This window comes from Terrapene carolina, unplaced genomic scaffold (assembly GCF_002925995.2).
Source record: "Terrapene carolina triunguis isolate 2854851 unplaced genomic scaffold, T_m_triunguis-2.0 Scaffold193, whole genome shotgun sequence".
Lineage (NCBI taxonomy): Eukaryota > Metazoa > Chordata > Testudines > Emydidae > Terrapene > Terrapene triunguis.
Window position 1 is genome coordinate 4,970,453 of NW_020664544.1, and position 19,511 is coordinate 4,989,963.

General features: G+C 55.6%; 1 protein-coding gene across 1 annotated transcript in view; it reads left to right on the top strand.

Moving 5' to 3' along the window:
• Window positions 1-16,935, top strand: part of TBKBP1 (TBK1 binding protein 1) — a 45,051-nt gene extending 28,116 nt beyond the window's left edge. Inside the window, exons 7-9 of the mRNA XM_029912257.1 lie at window positions 11,001-11,119; window positions 11,550-12,274; window positions 13,121-16,935. Of these exons, the coding sequence (XP_029768117.1) occupies window positions 11,001-11,119; window positions 11,550-12,274; window positions 13,121-13,249 (973 nt within the window). The 3' untranslated portion in view covers window positions 13,250-16,935. The remainder of the gene's footprint in view (window positions 1-11,000; window positions 11,120-11,549; window positions 12,275-13,120) is intronic.
• The last annotated feature ends 2,576 nt before the right edge of the window (window positions 16,936-19,511 follow it).

The window sequence follows — 19,511 nt, forward strand, 5'->3', positions numbered from 1 at the left end:
CCCTGTGGGGCCTGCGGCTTGCCCCCCCCCCCAGGTGGCCCTGGTGATGCTGGGGGCCAGGGCTCACTTCCAGTTGATATCTTACATATCTAAAGCTCATGCTTCAGGGTTTCAGCCAGCTGCCGGCAGAGGTCAGGAAGGAATACCTCCCTCCTCCCAATGTATTCTGGGTGGGATTTTTTTTTATCTCCCTCCTCTGAAGCATCAGAGATGGCCACAGCTGGAGATGGGACCTGGGGCGGGGTGGGCCAGGGCTCTGAGATGGCACTGAGCATTTTCTCTCTCAGGGGCTTGACTGTCTGGGTCTTGCTCCCATGCTGAGGGGCTCCCTGATCGCCACATGTGGGGTCAGGAAGGAGTTTTCCCCCAGATCAGATTGGCAGCGACCTTGGTGTTTTTTTTTTTTCACCTTCCTCTCCAGCGTGTGGGTCACTTGGCAGGATTATCTCACATAATCATCTCTCTACCACTGCGCGGGCCTCGGCCCCTCCTATTCTCTGCCCGCGGCACAAAACGGTCTCGTCTCCTGTGTAGTGCTTTCATCTCCTGGCGGTTGTTGCGTTTGGTGGGTGGGGGGCTGGCTGGCGTTGGTGGCCTGTGATGCACAGGTCAGACTAGATGGTCTGGGGAGTCACTTCTGGCCTTAAACTTTAGGACTCCCTGGGTTGGGTGAGCAGCGTTTCTCCTTCTCCGACACGCTGAGAGTGCCCCCTCCTCTTTTAATCTGCTATAACCACGGGCCTTAGTGTTGTGGTAGCCACTTGGCGGCTGATCAGTAGCCAGGCCCTGCGGCGCCCCCTGCTGGCAAACCCAGCAGGGCTGGATCCCCTTCATCTCGCCTTCCTGTTTATTTCACAGCTGTTCAGGGTGTAACTGGCACATGCAGACCCTTCTGGCCCCCCAGGATCCCAGATGCTCCCATGAAACCAGGCCTCCTTGCTAAACATCTCGTCCCCTTCCCCCCCACCTCCGCCACCCACGCCCACAGGCCACCGCTGTGCTCTCTGCTGACGGAGAGCATGAGGCGTGGGGGAGGGGGACGTGGGGGAGCGGGGGCCGGGGAAGGGCTGACCACAGCATTTTATTAAAAGGGTTGAGGCTTGTGGGACTGGGGGAGGAAGCAGAAGCAGAATAACAAAAGAGTAAAAACGAGCGCGTAGGTGCCAGCGCAGCTGCAGCCTCTGCCTGATTTCCCATCTCAGCCCGGCAGCGTGCAAACCCCGTGAGCTGCTGCCCGTGTGTGCGAAAGAGAGAATGGCGGGGGGCGGGGGGGAGGAAGAGGAGCGGGGAGGCAAATCATTGTATTGAGAAACTCGCCACAGCTTATCGGCAGCGCGCTGCTTCCCGCTGATTTGTATCTTGCGATCCGAGAAAAAATAATTTGACTTGAACTCCCGGTGACTCGAATTGTGGTATTCAGGAGGCCCGGGTGTGCTAGATCGTGGGGGATTGTTTTTGAAAGGACGTGGCCTCTGCGTTCATAGATTTGTCGATTTTAGGGGCAGAGGGGACTGTGAGGTCATCTAGGCTGACCGGGCCCTCACATTTCACCCAGATTCCCCTCTGTTGAGTCCAATAACTTCTTTGGGCTTGTCTACACTTAAAACGCTGCAGCGACGCTGCCGAAGCACTTCAGTGAAGACGTTGCCTACGCCGACAGGAGAAGCCCCCGTCGGCGGAAGTGATCCGCCTCCCCAAGAGGCGGTAGCAGGTCGACGGGAGAATTCTCCCGTCCACGTAGCGCTGTCTACACCAGGGCTTGGGTGAGGTTAACTGCGCCGCTCAGAGGTGTGAGAGACATGTTACACCCGCCTAATTTCCCTAGCGTCGACCAGGCCTTTGACTAAAGCAGAGATACTCGGGCTGAGTCTCCTGAGCTGCAAGTGGCTCTTCAATGTGTCGCCTGTAGCTCTTTGCAGCACATGATATTAAAACACCGTGTGATTTAATGATTAACTGATCTAAGTTATTAACCAATCAGGATGCTTTTCCTCTGTTATTAACCAATTGTAGTTGATAAAATAATGCTTGGTCAGTCATTTTGCTGTGAGTGTGTATATTTATATATATATATATATATAATAGTAGATGAAACAATGATCACACGACTGACTCTTTTGGGGAATGTTGATCACTAATTCGGCTCCTGAACCCCTGAGGTCTGAGTACCGCTGGACTCTGAGGCTTTGTCTACACTGGAACCGGAACGACGAAACTTCGGTCGTTCAGAGGTGTGAAAAAAACACTCCCCCGAACGACAAAAGTTTTGCTGACGAAAAGCGCCGGTGCGAACAGCGCTTTGTCGGCAGGAGCGCTCTCCTGCTGACAAAGCTACCGCAGCTCGTTGGAGGTGGAAGTTTTTTGTCGGCAGGAGAGCTCTCTCCTGCCAGCATACAGCGGCTACACTCTGCGCCTATCACTAAAAGGTGCGTAGTGTGGACATACCCTGAAGCATATCTTTCAGGAAGACAAGGGGACGAGGCGATATCTTTTATCGCCAAGAGACAAGCTTTCGAGCTTACACAGAGCTCTTCTTCAGATCTGGGAAAGGTACTCAATGTCACTGCGAAATCCAAGACAGAAGGATTGTTTAGCATAAGTAGTTAGCACATATTCTAAGGCCTGGTCTACACTTACCCCCCAATTCGAACTAAGGTACGCAACTTCAGCTACGTGAATAACGTAGCTGAAGTCGACATACCTTAGTTCGAACTTACCGCGGTTCAGACGTGGTCCACACGCGGCAGGCAGGCTCCCCCGTCGACTCCGCGGTACTCCTCTCGTTGAGCTGGAGTACCGCAGTCGACGGCGAGCACTTCCTGGTTCGATTTATCGCGTCCAGACCAGACGCGATAAATCGAACCCGGAACTTCGATTGCCAGCCGTCGAACTACCCGGTAAGTATAGACATACCCTTAGGGACTATTCAAGGGGAAGTGGCTAAGTTAACACCTCTGCAGACATAGGACAAAAAAAGGGAGGAGTGAGTTAGTTACAGATTGTTTATTGTAATAAGCCGTAACTCCAGTGTCTTTATTAAGGCCGTGGTTTTTAGTGTCTAGTAAAACTATGAATTTTAAGTTCCCAGGCTCATCTTTTCAAGGTGTTGTGCAGGTTTCCTTTGAGGATGAGCACTTTGGGGAAAGTGTTCACCCACAGGGGACAGAAGTGTTTTTTGTTTCTGGTCCTTTTTCTGGGCGAGTTCTTTTGAGAGTGTAGTGATTGTCTGGTTTCACCCACATAGTTATTGGGGCGTTTAATGCAGTAGAATGAGGTACACCATACATTGTGATAGGCATGTTTGGGACCCCTAGATCTTGAAAAGTAGGGATCACCTCCCCCACTTTGTCTCTCTAATACTCTGGGACACACGCGGATACAACAACACTGCAAACACCAGTGGAAAATACCTTCCAGCAAGGCACGTGGTCTTGATCTGACAACATCAAGAAATGGAGCATCTACCACTCTCCTTGGGAATTTGTTCTAAGGGTTAATCACCTTCATTGTTAAGCATTGGGGCCCTATTTCTAATTTGAATTTGTCCAGCATCAGCTTCCAGCCATGGGTTCCTGTTTATGCCTTTCTCCCCTAGTTTAGAGTCCTTTAGTACCTGGTATTTTCACCCTGTGAAGGTACTTCGACACCAGGATAAATCACTTTTCAAGTAAGACAATGTGGTTTAGTGCATAGGGCTAGGATTTAGAAGACTTGTGTTCTGTTCCCGCCTCTGCAACTAATTTGTTGTGTGACTTTAGGCAAATCACTTTCCTGCTCGGTGCCTCAGTTTCCCCTCACACCCTTTGTCTGTTTACACTGTAAATTCTTTGGGGGTGGGGACTTTTTCTTGCCAGGTGTACAGACGGTGCCTACCACAATGGGTCCCTGAACTTGGCTAGCCCTTGAGGTCCTGCTATAATGGGACAGACGTACACGTGGTATAAAGGTCCATGGCAGTGGTTCGGAGGCTGGGAAAGCGAGAATGAAAAACTTTGGACTGTTTAATTTAGAGAGGGGACAAACAAGAGGTGTGAGAGAGAGAGAAAATGAAGAATGGAAGCGAGACGGTAGATCAGGCGCTCCTATTTATCCTTTCCTATAAAGGTGGACAAGGGATGTCCAGGGACAGTGAAATGCAACGTTTTGGTTTTTATACCCAGGGAACTTCCTGTTTCCGGATATTTATCGTAGCCAAGAGCTTAGAAGGATTCCAAAAAAGTTTGGCCATTTACATGGAGAATGAGCATAGCCGCAGTTCCATTACACGGGGTAAACGCTTCCTAGGAGTAATAAATCCACATGCTTCAGGGCATGAGTCAATCACAAACTGGGGTCAGGAAGACCTTCTCTCTTATGGGAAAGTACTGTGTGATTTTTCAGTATGGGGTTTATAGACTTTCCTCTGAAGCTGCTAGTGCTGAGGGGCGGGAGATAATGGCCCATTGCGCTGACTCAGAATGGGCTGAGAACTTTTACTGCAATCAGTGGGAATTTGCATGAGGATTCATCCCTTCCCCCCGGTGAGATGAGTAACAATCACTTCTTTATTATCGCCCCTATTTGACCCTGGGAGAAGCTGAAGTCGAGAGATCTTAAATCACGCACCCAAAGTGGACATGACAAATTAGCAGCGGCGCTGGGACTAGAAACCAGGAGCCCTGGCTCCCCTTTCTCAGTGAACTGCTAGACCCCATTCTGCTGTTCCTATAGTTGTACGGTGCTGCTGGCTGCTCGCCCGAGGAAAGAAGGTGTCACATCTCATTCTGTTGTGAAGCAACAAGTACTTTTGTAAGCAGCAAACAATTGGAAGAAGATGGTCTTGTGGTTAAGGCAGGAGGCGCATACTCGGAAGATTGAGGTTCAATGCTGAACGCTGCTACTGACTGCAGTTATTTAGGGCCAGATTTTCAAGTCCTCAGCTCTTCCCTTTGGGGCCAGAGAATTAACAATGCCCGAGAGCTGCCGTTGTGACACACAATAGGCTGCCCTCTTTGGCAAATCTGTCCCTTGATTTCTCTCAGTTCCTCCATCTGTAAAATGGGGTGATTGCCTCTTTAGAATGTCAGCGCTATGTGTCTGTACAGCGCCTGGCGCAGTGGGGCTCCAATTTCAGGTCGGGCTTCTAGGCGCTACCTAAGTACAAATGGTCATAGCCCTCTACTTGTCACTGGACATGAATACAGAGCTTGGAGCTGGTTGGTCTTTTGGACCTGGTTTGTTCTGAGATCTCTTGTCTTCAGCTACTTATCAAAACCCACATTTTATTTTGAAATGAATATATTTGGGGGGGGGTCTCGTTCAGAAACTGTCGAGATTTTCCGTTTTCCAAGCAAGGTTCCTGTTGGGGAGGAGATTAATTACAAACAGCTTTTCTGCTGCATCAGACTTCCTGAAAGACTGTGAAATATTTGGGGTGGAAAAATAGATCTCGGTGCTGTTTCTTTCTGCCATTACCATCTGTTCGGGGAGGGAGCTAACACGTTAGTCCCCCTCCCGCCCCATCCCTGCAATTAGCTGTTGCCGGGGGTAATGCCATCAATAGACCGTGCCTTGTGAACACGGGGCGAGGTGGAGAACGGATCGCACCTTATGCACGTAAAAGTTCCCTTTCGCTGTGGCGGGTTGAGCCCAGCGCGGCCGTTCAGCGAGATGGTGCTGAAAATGCAGCAGCGTGTCCACCCGGTTGCCTCCTGCACCTCGGCAGCTTTCGGTGCACAGCTCGCCTCCCTGCCTCAGCCTGCGCAGGCTTTGTGGTTTTGGCAGTTCCTTTGTTAATTTCAGCTTGACTTCTGATTCGCTGGGGGAAGGGAACAGGTGTGCAAGGCAGGGACCGCTCCGGAAGGAGCTCGGGGAGCTGAGCTCTGGAATATCCGGCCACAGGCATCCTGGTGGGAGCTGCAGTACCTTTGAATACGTGCATCTTTGGGACAGCATCTAGTCTGCTACAAGTGCCTCAAAACCCATTGTCTCCTGAGGCAGAAATGCAGGTCATCTCTAGCCCAACACAGGCCAGTAATTAACTCCCACCACCTGACCCTTGGGATGGAATATACAAGGAATCAACATGCAATAGGCATAAATCCTGCAGGGCGTATTCATTAGTTGTGATACAGTAGTGCAGAGAGGCTGCACAGCGCCAGGTGCTGTACATACTCCTAGTAAGAGCTAAATGGTATTGTTATCCGCTGACACAGATTAAGGCCACTCATCTCTTGAGAATCTGGCCCTTCCGTTGGGCGGTGATCTCTTGAAAACTCGGCCAGGTAACTCGATCAAGGAGCCTCTGGAGTCCCAATTTAGGGTGCGTCTACGCAGCACCTAGACGCCAGCGGCTGGCCTGGGCCAGCTGACCTGGGCTCGCGGGGCTCAGGCTACGGGACCGTTTCACTGCTGTGTAGACAAGCTCTGAGACCCTCCCACCTCGCAGGGTCCTGCAGCCTGAGCCGGGAAGTCTACACAGCAACGAAACTGCCCCGCAGCCCAAGTCAGCCGGCACAGGCCAGCCACGGGTGTCTAGTTGCCGTGTAGACGTACCCAGAGTGTCTTAACGGCAAGGCAATGCAGGGCAGATCCCACCCAGGCCAGGGTTTCAGCACTAGCCCGCTCTCTTTTTTACGGCGCACCCGGCTTCCTCTGGTTTCCAGTGGTTTAAAAAAAAATTCCAAGCTTGATCCAGATGCCTGACATTGATCGGTGCTAGAACTAATCCGACACTACATGGTTTTCGGAAACCTCATGCACGGCTGCTCCGCTGCGGCTGCCTTCAAAAAGAGAAAACCTTTCCCCTTTCCCGGGAGCAGCTGCTTGGAAGGTGTCACCTAGAAAACTTAATTCCCATCTCCCCCTTTGCCTGCGAGGTTCTCTGTGCTGGGAGCTCAGACTCAGAAACTTGGCCCTAGCGCTGGCCTGGGCTGTTTGGGGTCTTGGCAGGCCGTGTCGTTATTGATGATCGTTTACAGAGCGTTGTTAAGGGCACCCGATGCCGATGGTGCGAGGTGCTGAGTGCGTTCTGCAGCCTGCAATAGGTGCTCAGAACCACGCAGGATTTGGTTTGGGGGAGGTCTGAGCCCCTGTGCACAGCAGCTTTCGGGAGCGGGCTGCAGGGGGCCCAGGTGAAGCTGTAGGGCACCAAGATCGGATGGGAAGATGGTTCAGGCACAAGGGGAGACAGGGCATGAAGGTCACTGCAGGGCTTGGGGTCGGCTGGGTGTTGCTGGGGAGGCTGTTTCAAGAGGGCAGCTCAGACGCCAGCACCCAGCTGAGAGCAGGAGGATCGGTCACAGGGGCGAGGATGCAGAGGAGAATTGAGGATGGATCCGGGCCCAGCGGTGACGCCGGCCCGTTGTAGCAGCCAGTCAGCGAGAAGCCCAGGGCTGAACTACCCCGTGCAGATCCAGAGAAAGCGCTGAGTTTGCATGGGGGTAGCTGAAAGCCAGATTGGCTCCCGAGGTCTATCCGGGGACTGGGCGGAGGAAGATCAGCGTCCGTGTAGGATGGGGTGTTCGGGAAGGAAGTGCATGCCTTGGGGTGGGAACTGGGAGGAAGAGTCCGCTTGGAGAGAGGCCCAGCGGGGAGCCTGGGGTGCTGGAAGGAAGGGGAGGTGGGGCGGGGGGGGTGTTTCTTGGGCCACTGCAATAAGCCGAGTATTGGGGTCTGAGTGTCCCAGATCCAGGCACGGGGGCTCAGGGGACCCCTCGCCGCCCTCAATCTGCAGCGGAACGCTCCGGCGAGGGGGGAAGACGGGAAGGAGGCGCCTCAGTCCCTCCCTGCACAGCTTCTGGGCATCGTCGCCGGAGGTGTGGCACCCACCTCGCAGGTTCAAGAACCGCACGCCTTTCCGAGCCGCCTGCACCGAGCGGGCCCCCCGAGAGGTTGGTCACCCTGGTTAGGCGGTGGGGGATTTTTTTTTCTTTTCGCTCTTGCTTCTAAAATAAGTCTCCGCTTGCAGCCACACACCCTCCCAGGGGGGACCTTTTCTTCTTAACCAACCTTTATTTGAAACACTCACTTTTCCTGTCTTCAGAAGCACAAACCTCACACAACTCTCTTCTGCCGCCGCCAACATGTGCCCCCACTCTCAGCCCCGGCCTTCGCCTCCCCTTACAGGAACTGGTTCGTTTCTTCCCTGACGTTTGCGAGGCCAAAATCCCGGTGCCACGGCTTGGGCCGGTGCCAGTCTGTTCTGTCATGCCAGGCAGTGCGGGGGGAGGGCAGGGGCGAGTCCTGCTTTGCCAGGCCCCGGCTGCTTTTTGTTTGATTTGCGTTGCTAGTGATTGAGCTGGAGAAGAAAGTTTCCACTCTTTGATCTCTGAGGGGCAGAAGGTTAGTTTGGAGGAAGGGAGGTTACACACAGGGCAGCGCTTTTTCTGACTGGCTCACCTGCTGTTGCCAGTGCGGGACCCGCCCCAGCAGGGCCTGGTGGGCTGGGTTGGGTTTTTTTGTTTTGGAAGGCCGCAGAAGAGAGAGGGCATGGCAGGTTCCCGCCCTGTGCTAAAACACGGGCTCCGAACGGTCACAATATTTCAGGTCTGAAATATTCATGGGGCTGCGGGCGAATGTCGGGCATCCAGGCGGCTGTTCGGGCCTCAGTGAGAGAGGACAAAGTGCTGGCACCTTCCTGGCCTGGGTGAGATCAGCCAACCTAGAAATCCCCTCTCCACCTCACCTTGCCTTCCACTGCAGCATGGCCTCGTGGTTGGAGCGACTGGGACTTCGGAGAAGTCCCGTGGCCTATGATGGCGAGGATGTCAAGCCAGATGATCACAGCGGTCCCTACTGACTTTAGAGTTTGTGAAGCTGTGTAGTGGGGTACTGGAGACCTGGGTTCTCTTCTTGGCTTGGCTGCTGGGTGACTTTGGGCATGCCGGGCCTCAGTTTCCCAGACTTTAAAATGGGGAGAATGAACCTGACCCCCCTCTGTAAAGTGCTTGGAGATCTAGGGATGAGAAGAGCTAGGGGTGAGGATTATTTGTTATTTGTGGGTCTCTTTCCTTCACACCCAGCTTGTTGCATCTTCAGAGTGAGCCCGCAAAAGAGTTACTGCGCCCGTCTCTGTCCTGCTGTATGTCATAGGCTCCTATGCACTGCGGTCACCCCCTGGCTTCTAGAGTAGGGATGGCTTTAGGGGGATGGATTCCCAGCTCTGCCACTGGTTCGCTCTGTGACCTTGGGCAAGTCGACAAGGGGTATGTCTCCACAGCAGCGAACCTCAGAGCCCCCATCTGCCGAGTGGGGACAATGATGTTGCCTTGTCCTGCTGCGGGCAGGGGATTAGTTTCCTCATTTTGCAGAAGGGAAGGGAAGGCGGAAAGATTAAGTGACATGACCAAGGCCCCAGAGACTGCTGCTGCCAGCGGTGGGATCAGTGGTCCCTTAATGAGGTTATTCAGGGCCCGACTCCAGCGCCTGTTGAAATCAATGGGAGGCTTGGTTGGGGGAGAAGGGCGCTGCTGCTGCTCCCCTGAGCTGACCCTGGTGGGGCCAGAGGAGCAGGCTCAGCTCGCAACAGCCCTAGCGCCACCGGCCATAGCTCAGAGAGCACAGATCCCCCCCCCCCCCAAACTGAGGGGCCGCAGGCTTTATGGATCCCAAAGGCGTCCACCTCTGGGCAGGAGCGTGTATGACCGGTCATCTTCAGGAAACATCAGGGCTGGCTGTTTGTCCCTAGCGATCCGTACCCACGGCAAGGCCCATGTTCAGGGCTCTCTCCGTGAGCTTGGCAAGGGACTGGATGCCAGCTGGGATCGATGCCGAGTTCCCCACCCCCTAGAAGAACCGGGGAGCATGTGAGTTTCAGGACACCGGGGAGCTCCAGGAGGTGTAGCTGCTGCGGTGGCTGACGGAGGAGAGCTATAGATGGTTCCCTGCCGCCTTGTAGGGCTCCCGAGGGCTTCCTCTGTGTGCGCCTCGTGCCCATTGTTCACAGAATCCTTCGTCGCCTGTCACTCCCGCCGGCCGCCCGTCAGAACAAACAATCGCCCCCTCACAGGGGGATCTGTCCTGTGAACGCCGGCGTGAAAACAACCCCCGATTCTTTAGGGGTGGCGGGAGGGGGGGACCTGTCCGCTGCTGTTACGTGAGCCATCTCCCAGGTCCCCTCCGTGTCACAGTCATTCAGCTCAACGCGGCCGCTCTCTCGCACCCGGCCTGACAGCCCCTCGATAACCTCATGAGACAGGTTCTCCCTTCACATCAACGTAGCGAAGCTGGGCTTTTTAAAGTTGTTGGGGAGACTTCCATGTGTTGACGACTTTGGCAGGGCCGCGGGAAAGGCGTTGATGGCGACGGCAGCCCGGCGGGAGGAAAGAGTCGTTGTTTTTCTGTTGCATTGTTGTTTGTTTGATTGGAAAGCCAGGACGCCTGGGTTCCACCCTTGCTCGCTAGGTGACCTTGGGCAAGTCGCTCGCCCTTCTTAGAACCCCGGTCTCAGTTTGTAAAGGGTGAAAAAACCACTGTCTGCTTTTGTCTGGCCCTATCCTGTACTACGATTTCTAATGTGGGTTATGGTACTGCCTGGGAGTGGACCCCGTTGAGCTAGGGGCTGGTTAAACCCAGAACAAAAAGCCAGTCTCTGCCCCACAGAGCGTCCAATTGGAGTCTAGGGCCAGAGACAACAGCTGGCTACAGACAGACTGGCCACTGCTGGTCGGTGTGATGAGCAGCGGCCTTGGCTCGTTTTGTTCTAACCTTGTTCTGATGATCTGTGTTAACGTAGGATCGCAGGCCCTGGGGGGAGATCAGACGGACCCCCAGACGTGAGCCCCAGAGCTCTCCCGGGGCCTTCCCCAGACTCCCAGGGTCCAGCACCTGCCCCCGTCTCCCATGGCAGTTGGCTCTGATCTGCCCTGGCCATGCCCCCACCCCTGCAGTCGCCCCTCACCGTCGAGGGGGCGCAGCGGTTCAGCAGAGCCGGGAGGGGGGGGTGTCTCCCTGTCCCCGAGCCGGGCCCGTCTCCATGGGGGTCGCTTTACGCCTTGCCCTGCTGTCTCGCCCTGTGTTAGGGTGAACCTGGCGTTGGCCTACACCGAGCTGACCGAGGAGCTGTGCCAGCTGAGGACCCTCAGCTCCCTGCAGAGCCAGATGCTCCGGACGCTGCTGCAAGAGCAGGCCATCAACGGCGGTGAGCACGTTCCCGGGGGCAGCGGGGGGTTGGGCGGGTTCGGGTCTCCGAAGGGAGATCGGCACTGTCCCCCTTGACCAGAAGGGCCCAGAGTTTGGGATCTGAAAGGGGAGAGGGGCTGGGGAGGGATGCAGAGCCCCGAGGTCAGGCTGTCACCCCGCCACCCGCTCCCTGGGACGTCCCTGCTACCCTCCCCGTGCGCCTCAGGCCCAGAAGGGCGCCCTCTAGGGGCGGAAGGGGAGATGGCTCTCAGGGGCCTGGATTCCACCCTTGGCCTCTTTCCGTGATCAAGATGGTCCCGGTGCCCGCGTAGGCTGAGCTGGTCCCTTCCCGGCGGTACCACCCCCAGGGCACTGCTCTCCGTGCTGCGCGTGCACATGTGGGGGTGTCCCCTTGCTGACTTGCTTGTCTTTGTGCCGTTGCTTTGCAGGCCAGAGGCACTCCCCGCTCTCGCAGCGCCGCTCCCCGGCGCCGCCCTGCCCGCCCCCGGCTCAGCAAGGCCGGCCCCCGGCCCCCCAGTGCCAGTCTCCCGCGCTGCAGCGGCGGTCTCCCGTCCCCCCCAGCCAGTCCCCTGCCCAGCAGCGCCGCTCCCCGGCGCCCCCCCCGTGCCAGTCCCCTGCCCAGCAGCGCTGCTCCCCGGCGCCCCCCCCGAGCCAGTCCCCCGCCCAGCAGCGCCGCTCCCCGGCCCCCTCCTGCCCGTCCCCCGCCTCCCAGCACCGGGCGCCCCCCACCAGCGAGAGGAACATGATGGATCTGGGGTACTCGAAGCCCCCAAGCCACCACATCAAAGCCAGCTTCCAGGGGCGTCGCAGCTACTCGGAGGTGAGCGACGCTGCCGTCTACCGGCAGGGCCACTCCCTGTGGCTGCAGCCCGAAGCCTCCACGCTGCCTAAGCACCGTCCCTACGGCGAGGTTTACATCGGGGGGGCCGGCGGGCCCGGGAGCGCCAGGGACGCCTTCGAGGAGCACCTGCGCTTCGAGAAGCAGTCCTCGGACGAAGACGAGTGGGGCGTCCCCAGCCCCCCCAGTCCCGAGGCGGGCGCCATCCGCTGCGCCTCTTTCTGCGCCGGCTTCCCCATCCCTGACCCCGCCACGCACCGGACAGCTGCCTCCTACTCCAGGGCCGAGCACGCGCAGTCCTGGCCGTCGATCAACGTAAGCGATAGCCCCCGTTACTACCGAACCCACTGCTTATCCCGCTGCGAGCTTCTTCGCAGCAGTGTCACCTCCAGCCTGGTCTGAGACGGCCTAGCCGAACCCCCGGACTCGGGGACGTTTGGCCCCTTTTCTCAGTAATGGGTCTGACCCAGAATGTAGGACCCAGGGAGGAAGAGGAGTGGCGGTCCTGTGGCTAAGGACGGGGAGAGCTGTGTTCGGGTCCTGGCTGTGCCGCCGCCGACCTTGGGGAAGTCACTTAACCACTGCGTGCCTCAGTTTCCCCATCAGTAAAATGGGCTGTGATACTTTCCTACCTTGTAAGGATCAGTCCAGTCCGTGGCTGAGGCAGTTGGTTACTGTGGTGCTGGAGGCCTCGGGAAAGCCTGTAACCAGATAAGAAATGTGGGGAATTTTGGCTTCCAACCTTGAGCTGAGCTGTGCCTGGTGGACCCCAGCGGTGGACAGCAAGTGCTGGGAGAGGCACCCCCTAGTGACTGAGGGGAGCTGACACCTGCGTCCTTGAAAGCTGCCAGGAGGGGGAGGGTGGGGCATAACCCCCCAAGGAGTGGGTTGAAATTAATGAGGGGGAAATTCAGACTGAAGATCCCAGCAAAGCCTGCTGAGGGGGAGGCCGGGTGGGCTGCAGAACAGTCTCCTGGGGGCGGGAAGCAGTTCAGCGGGAAGTCCTGGGCCCCGGCTGCTGCGAATTGGGGCTGCTCCATCGACTTCAGCGGAACTCCGCTGATCATCATCAGCTGGGCTCCCAGCCCTGCAGCTCTGGGGAGGAACCTGGGACCCTCCTTTCCGCAGAAAGGTCATTTCTTGCCCCTTCTCGCCCCGCAGCTGCTGATGGAGACGGTGGATTCCGACATCCGAAGCTGCCCCCTCTGCCAGCTGGCGTTCCCTATTGGCTACCCGGACGATGCTTTGATAAAGCACATTGATTCGCACCTGGAGAACAGTAAGATCTGAGGCTTCTCCTCCTCGTCCTGACTTCCTTACAGCCCTGGCCCCCTTTGGATGCTGCATGAAAACGCGGGGAGCGACACGGCTCCCTAAATACCTCCAAGTCTTCAGTAGCTGCAGGAAAGACTGAACTGTAAGAGATTCACCTCTCCCTCACCTTGGTTTTAAGTGGGTTTCTTCCACCCCCCCACCCCCCGTGACCCCAGGATCTGCAATACCCGGTGATGCTTGTGCCAGCCGGCGGGACGCTCCGGTCCAGGCACTGGGGGAGGGCAGACCCGTCGGTAGTGGCTTCTTACAGAGGGTGTCGCTTGCCTTTTACTGCTGCTTCCTTTACAGCTCTTGCTGTGTCATTTGGTTTCTCTGGATGATCTCAGGGAGGATTGATGGAGGATGGATCCCCCCCCCACACCGCCCACACCCCCACTCTGAAAGCTGCTTCCGTGAGAGGCACAGAGTTTCCATGCACCTGTCTGCGGGAATCTCGGTGCCGTTTGAGTCTCTCTCCCCAGGGGTTTAATTGTTCCAGGACGGTTGGTTCTCTTCAGCTTTGGTCACTGTTGGGCCCCCGAGAGCTTTCAAACCAACCTGCCTTGGCCTTTGGCTGCTAGTTCAAGCATCTTACCAGTCTTTTACATTAAAATCCCACCACCCCTTCTCTCAGTGACGCTGTTGAGAAACGAAACCCACTTTCTAGAGGTGTAGCATGGACATCCCATAATATTGCACTGAACTTAATGCCGGCTAGGGGCCGTATCCTGGTCTCCTCAAAGTCAACGGCTGGTTTTGTCATCGACTCCGGCGGCGCCTAGCTACGTCTCTGGTGTAGTTATATTCTCTTCGATGTATCGTTTACTCCTCCTTCATTGCTTTGAGTAGCTAGTTACCGTGTATCAAGGATCCTCTCTGTGTCCCGCATAGCGGTCACGCCCTCACCTTGCCCGCAGTCTCGTGACGGCCTGTGACACTGGCGTGACGGCATCGTGTTAATTCCGCAGCGGTCACCTACGTGGGTCCAAGATCCACTGTCTCTCTCCGGCCTTACTAAGCATCTTTGCGTTGTACTGATCTACGCCAAGCCCATTCAGACTGGCCAGCTGTCCCCATTTCCCCCGCGGGGACTGTCTCAATGGAACGACATGGGGTCATTCGTTCATCAGAAGTGCCCGTATAGTGAAGATGCTTTGGAAAGTAGCCCCGCATCTCCTAGCAGGACCCAGAGATAGTTTTTGTGCTGGGCAAACCCCTGCTCCTTTGTCATTCCCCAGGGTGCTGATGACGCTAGCAGCTGTAGCAGTGCTTCTCTGGGTAGGCATCGGCTGTTCCTCTGGCTGGTGTCATTCGTCCAAACTCTGGGGCGGGGAAGGGAAGGAAGAGAATCTCGCTTGCTCTTGGCCGCGCCGTGGGCTGGGAGGTGGCGTTCGCCCTCCGGCATTGGAGTGGAAAATGTAATTCAGAACGAACCGGCCCTTTCACCCCAATGCTCGGCCTAGAGATGGGCCCAAACCACTAACCGTTAATCTGGAGCGACCAGATCCCTGGCATTTCAAGGGGTATTCAGATGCAGGGTTTGGGCCCCACTCTCAAAGTGGGCTGGGGAGTGGGTGTGGTGTGAAATTGGTTTACTTAGGGTGAGGATTCTCCGGGCCCAAGGGGAATCCTGAGCTCCTTGTCTGAGGAAACTCTCAGAAGGGGAGGACTTGTCCATACTTGAAAGTTAGTGCGGATTAAAGCACAGTGTAAATGGAAAGTGTATTAGTTGTTCCCGATTAACCCCCCATGCCTGGACCCTTTTATTCCACAACAAGAGTGCCCCGTTCTCGTTTAGTTTCACTACGGCGCGTTAAGCTGACCGGGGACAAGGCTGGAATACGAGGATCCACAAATGGAACAATTCCACGGCTAGCCGAGCCCTGGATTGTGGGGTTTGTCCGTGGAACCGAGAAACCCCTGGAATTTAGAGGTTTCCAAATTGCCATAAGAAGAGTTTGTGATTTAACAGGGATCAGAGCAGGGCCAACCTGTGGCTCGGGTGCCCTGGGGGCTGGCTGGCGTGATGACGAGCTTCTGACCCCACATGCTGGGTGGCCGAGGGGTTCGTTACCGACTGATGGTGCTGGCGATCCAGGGTGGACGGATGCCAGAATTATAGGACCAGGAATTTACTGATGGGCTTGATGTGGAAATCACTGGGTGCGGCGCTCTGGCCTGCGTTATGTGTAACTGACACATAAGCCACCCAGAGGCGGGTCCACGCAGGAGCTTGGATCATTTTGGTCCCTTCTGGCCTTAATGGGTGTGTCTGCACTGCAGAGAAACTCCCGTGGCTGACCCGGGTCACCTGACTCGGGCTTGGGCTGTGGGACTATAAAGTTGCAGTGTAGACGCCTGGGATCCTCCACCCTCGTGGGGTCCCGGAGCCTGCGCCCCAGCCTAACGCCAGACATGTACAGGGCAGTCTTATAGCCCTGCCGCCTGAGCCCCGGGTGTTTCATCGCAGTGTAGACGTACCCAAAGCCTATGAATCAGAGAGCAATTCCAGACGCTTCCAAGCAGCGCTGACGCCGGTGCCCCCGTGTAAGGTGCCCAAGTCTAACGGGGACGCGGGCCTTTGGGAAAACGCATTCAAACCGGTTTTGTGCATTCTGGGGAGGTGGGGGCTAACACCCCGCCACTCATGGCTCACCCCCCATATCTCATGTCGTGCTGCATCTGTGGCCGGAAGTCGTGGCATTGGGCAAACAGGGCCCAATCCTGCGAGATTGCAGAAAAATTCCAAGTAGGCTCTGAGCACCCTCAAGTCCCACAGAAGTCAGCGGGGGCTGAAAGGGCTTGGGTCTCCTTGGAAGGCCAGCTGGCAAAAATCGGTGTAGCCCCTTTGGCGTCAATGGGGCCACGCCAATTTACACAGACAGAGGAGCTGGCCCCGTCCTCCTTGGCTGATGCATCACTCCTTTCCATGCTCTGATAACACGCTCGCCCACAAGCTGTGGATCACAGGCAAGACAAGCATTTTCAGCAGGCGGAGGATTCCAGCCATATTGAAGTCATGTCACTTTAAGGTTGGGGGAGGGGCCAGCACTTGGGGGGGAGGAGTCAAGGGCTAGAGACGTGCCCGCGAGCAATTTAATTTCCCCACTACTGACACCACTTGTCCCACATCCACATGAAATCTACCTCAGAGCCAACGAGAAGCAGAAATGATGGAGCGGGGAGATTGGGCTGGGCCGCCCAGGTCCATCTCCAGGGGTCTGATGCATTCTGCATTGTGGCGCAAAGCCTGATGCGACAACGCACGGCTCTGTCTGAAGAGCCCAGAGCGACCCCTTCCCCATGCGTGGTCTGCAGCGAGCTCTCGGTGTGTCATTTATTGTAGGCTGCTCCGGGCCTGTTACTTCAAACCCCCCCAACCCCCGTTCTAGTCCAACAATCCAAAGCAGAAATATGTGATGTGGTATAATCTCCGCCCCTCTCCCAACCGAGCACCCAATCGGGAGATCCAAGCGGCCTGTCAGTCATTGTTCTGTGCTGCATGCTCTTGACTGACCCAACAAACACGAGCCCCTGAGATCCCCAGCTCAGGGGAACGTGGAGAGACATTGGTCTTTATGTATCTTCCTTTTGTGTATGTTCTCTTTGAAGAGATCCTGTGCTCTGTGAAACAGAATAAGTCGAATAAAAGTTACCTATAGACTGAAGCATCAATTGGCAGCCAAAATCTCTTCTCTTTTGGGCTGTGTGGGTCAGCGCTGGCTTGTTCGCTTTTGCAGTTAAATTCCCCAGGATAACGTAATCTGCTTGGTCGGGGACAAAGTGTTGGTCTAGTACTTGGAGTAGAGGATTGGGAGTCAGGACTCCTAGGTTCTATTCCTGGCTTTTGGAGGGAGTGTGGTCTAGTGGTTAGAACAGAAGACTGGGTGCCAGGACTCCTGGGTTCTATTTTTAACTTGTGGGGGCGAGAGCATATGGTCTAATGGACAGAGCCGGGCACAGGACTCCTGGGTTCTGCTTCCAGCTCAAGCCCATCTCTAGCTGGCAGGGAAGTTATATCACCGACAGCACGTCTCCCAGGGAGAGGGAAAGGGAATGGGTCTGATTCGCTCCCAGCTTACACTGAAGTCAAACTACTAACCCCACAGAGGTCCGTGGAGTCACACCAAGTGAGCACTGGATCAGGCTTCAGCTGGGTGGGCTGGAACCTGATTCACTGTGTGAGAACAGCTGGTTCATGAAGGTCTGTGTTGGCTATGTTAGAGTGGGGTGACTCTGATGGTCTCCGGGACTGAGCAAGAGCTGGCCAGAAAATGGAAATCCCTTCCTGAGAAAAAGTTGACTTTTTTTTTTGTTTAATTTTCTGTCCCGAATGAAAAAAGTCAAAAATGTAAAAAATGTTGCAGGAAGGGAGGGATTTCCAGATAAAATCTGCATGGGGAGAACCACAACGGAATCTTTTGGCTTCCCCGAGGCTTGCTTGGAAGACTGTTGTCAATTTCACTTTCCCCCAGCAGGCAGCATGTGAAATTGACAAGCGTCTTCCAGGGGATCCCGCTTTTCAGTTTTCCACCAGAGAAACTCAAAAAATGTTCAGCAACATTGACATGTTCTGCCTCAGTGCAACAACCCTGATCTCAGGTACCACCCTAATACAAACAACAAGGCCGGTCTTCGCTAAAAAGTTAGCTCGACCCAGCTACATTGCTCCGGTACAGACAGCGCTAGGTTCTCCCATCGCTGTAATGACGTCTACAGTGACACGCAACAGCGGCGCCTATATACCCGTTTAAGTGTCGACGTAACCTAATAACCTCCCTGCTTGGCAGTGTCGTGGATCATGGGGAAGAACCCTGCAGACCAGTCTTGGTGTGGGTGTGGGAAACAGAGGCACCGAAATGAGGCTCAAATTCACACAGCAGGTGAGTGGAGTGGCAGAGGTGGGAATCGAATCCACACCGCTTCCCTCTCACCCAGTGCTGGGGAGTGGACCAGCTCATGTGTTTGCGCCTCTACGAAGACCTGATGTTAGTAGCGCAGGCCAGGGAAGGTGAATGAGTTGAAGCGACCTTGTAACCGGGCCCTACAGAGCTGGATTGTTTCAGATTTACTGCGGTGTTTTCACAACAGTAAGATTAGAACCTCGGCGGCGGGGGGGTGGGAGGGAAATAGGACAATCAAAACCAAAAGCAAAAGCTTTGCAAGTCCCCGGGCAGTTAGGTGGGAAGCCTGTGTGAGAATGCTCCCTGCGTTACCTCCTCCGGCCCTGACCCTGCCATGCGCCCCCACCGCTGGATTGGAACCTTTCACATCCCCGGGGGTGGGAAAGGGGGAAGAGGCATGATAAATAAACATTCTGACTACTCCACACACACCCCCTCCCCCGATCTCACTTCCATACTAGCGTGAGGCATTGATCCAAAGCCCACTGAAGTCAATGACGGGAAAAGCTGCTGGGCGGTAGATTCCCCCTCCCACGTTACACAGCCTGGCTTTTCCAGCCCCTTCAATGGAACCCCACTCCACATGGCGGGCGGGGGGGAGAATGGGGCTGAATCAGGGCACGGCGGCGCCCCCTGGAGTTGATTGAGGGAACTGCAGCATGTCACATTTTTGGTGCTCGGGGTTACAATTCAGGATGCCGGGGTACTGCTGTGCTTTAAGAAACGTAGCCAGATCCGTCGTAAATCGCTGCTGCTTTTCAAGACGGAAGTGTGGTCGTCAGGGTACTTACCTAGGGGCCTATCCACTTCTAAGCAGGGATTTTATTACTTGTATCACAGTAGCAGCTAGAGGCAGGGGTGGAGATCAGGGCCTCAGGATGCCAGGTGTTGTACCAGCACATAGTAAGAGAGAGTCTCTGCCCCCCAAATGCTTAGTCTAAATAGACAAGACCGACAAAGGGTGGGAGGGGGACAGAGGCCCAGGCTGGAGAAGTGACTAAAATCCCACAGTAGATAGCACCCAGGTGGCTTGACTCTTCGCCAGTGCCCTAGTTACAGCCCCGTACCTTGGCTTGGGATTTGGCCTTTTAAGGTGCAAAGAGGAGAGACTGACCCACCACAACAAAGAAACAAGCTACTATTTATAGCCCAGCTCAGTGGTCACGTCCACTTGCAAAATGCCGACTGTGCCACTGCCAGCCGCACGACAGTGCACCCTCAGCATTTGCACGTGCATCACTTCACACGGGCGGCGGCATGAAACCCGCTTTTTGCACGCATCGTTTGCACGAATCAGGTACGCTCGGCCCCGGCTACCTGATTCCAGCAAACAA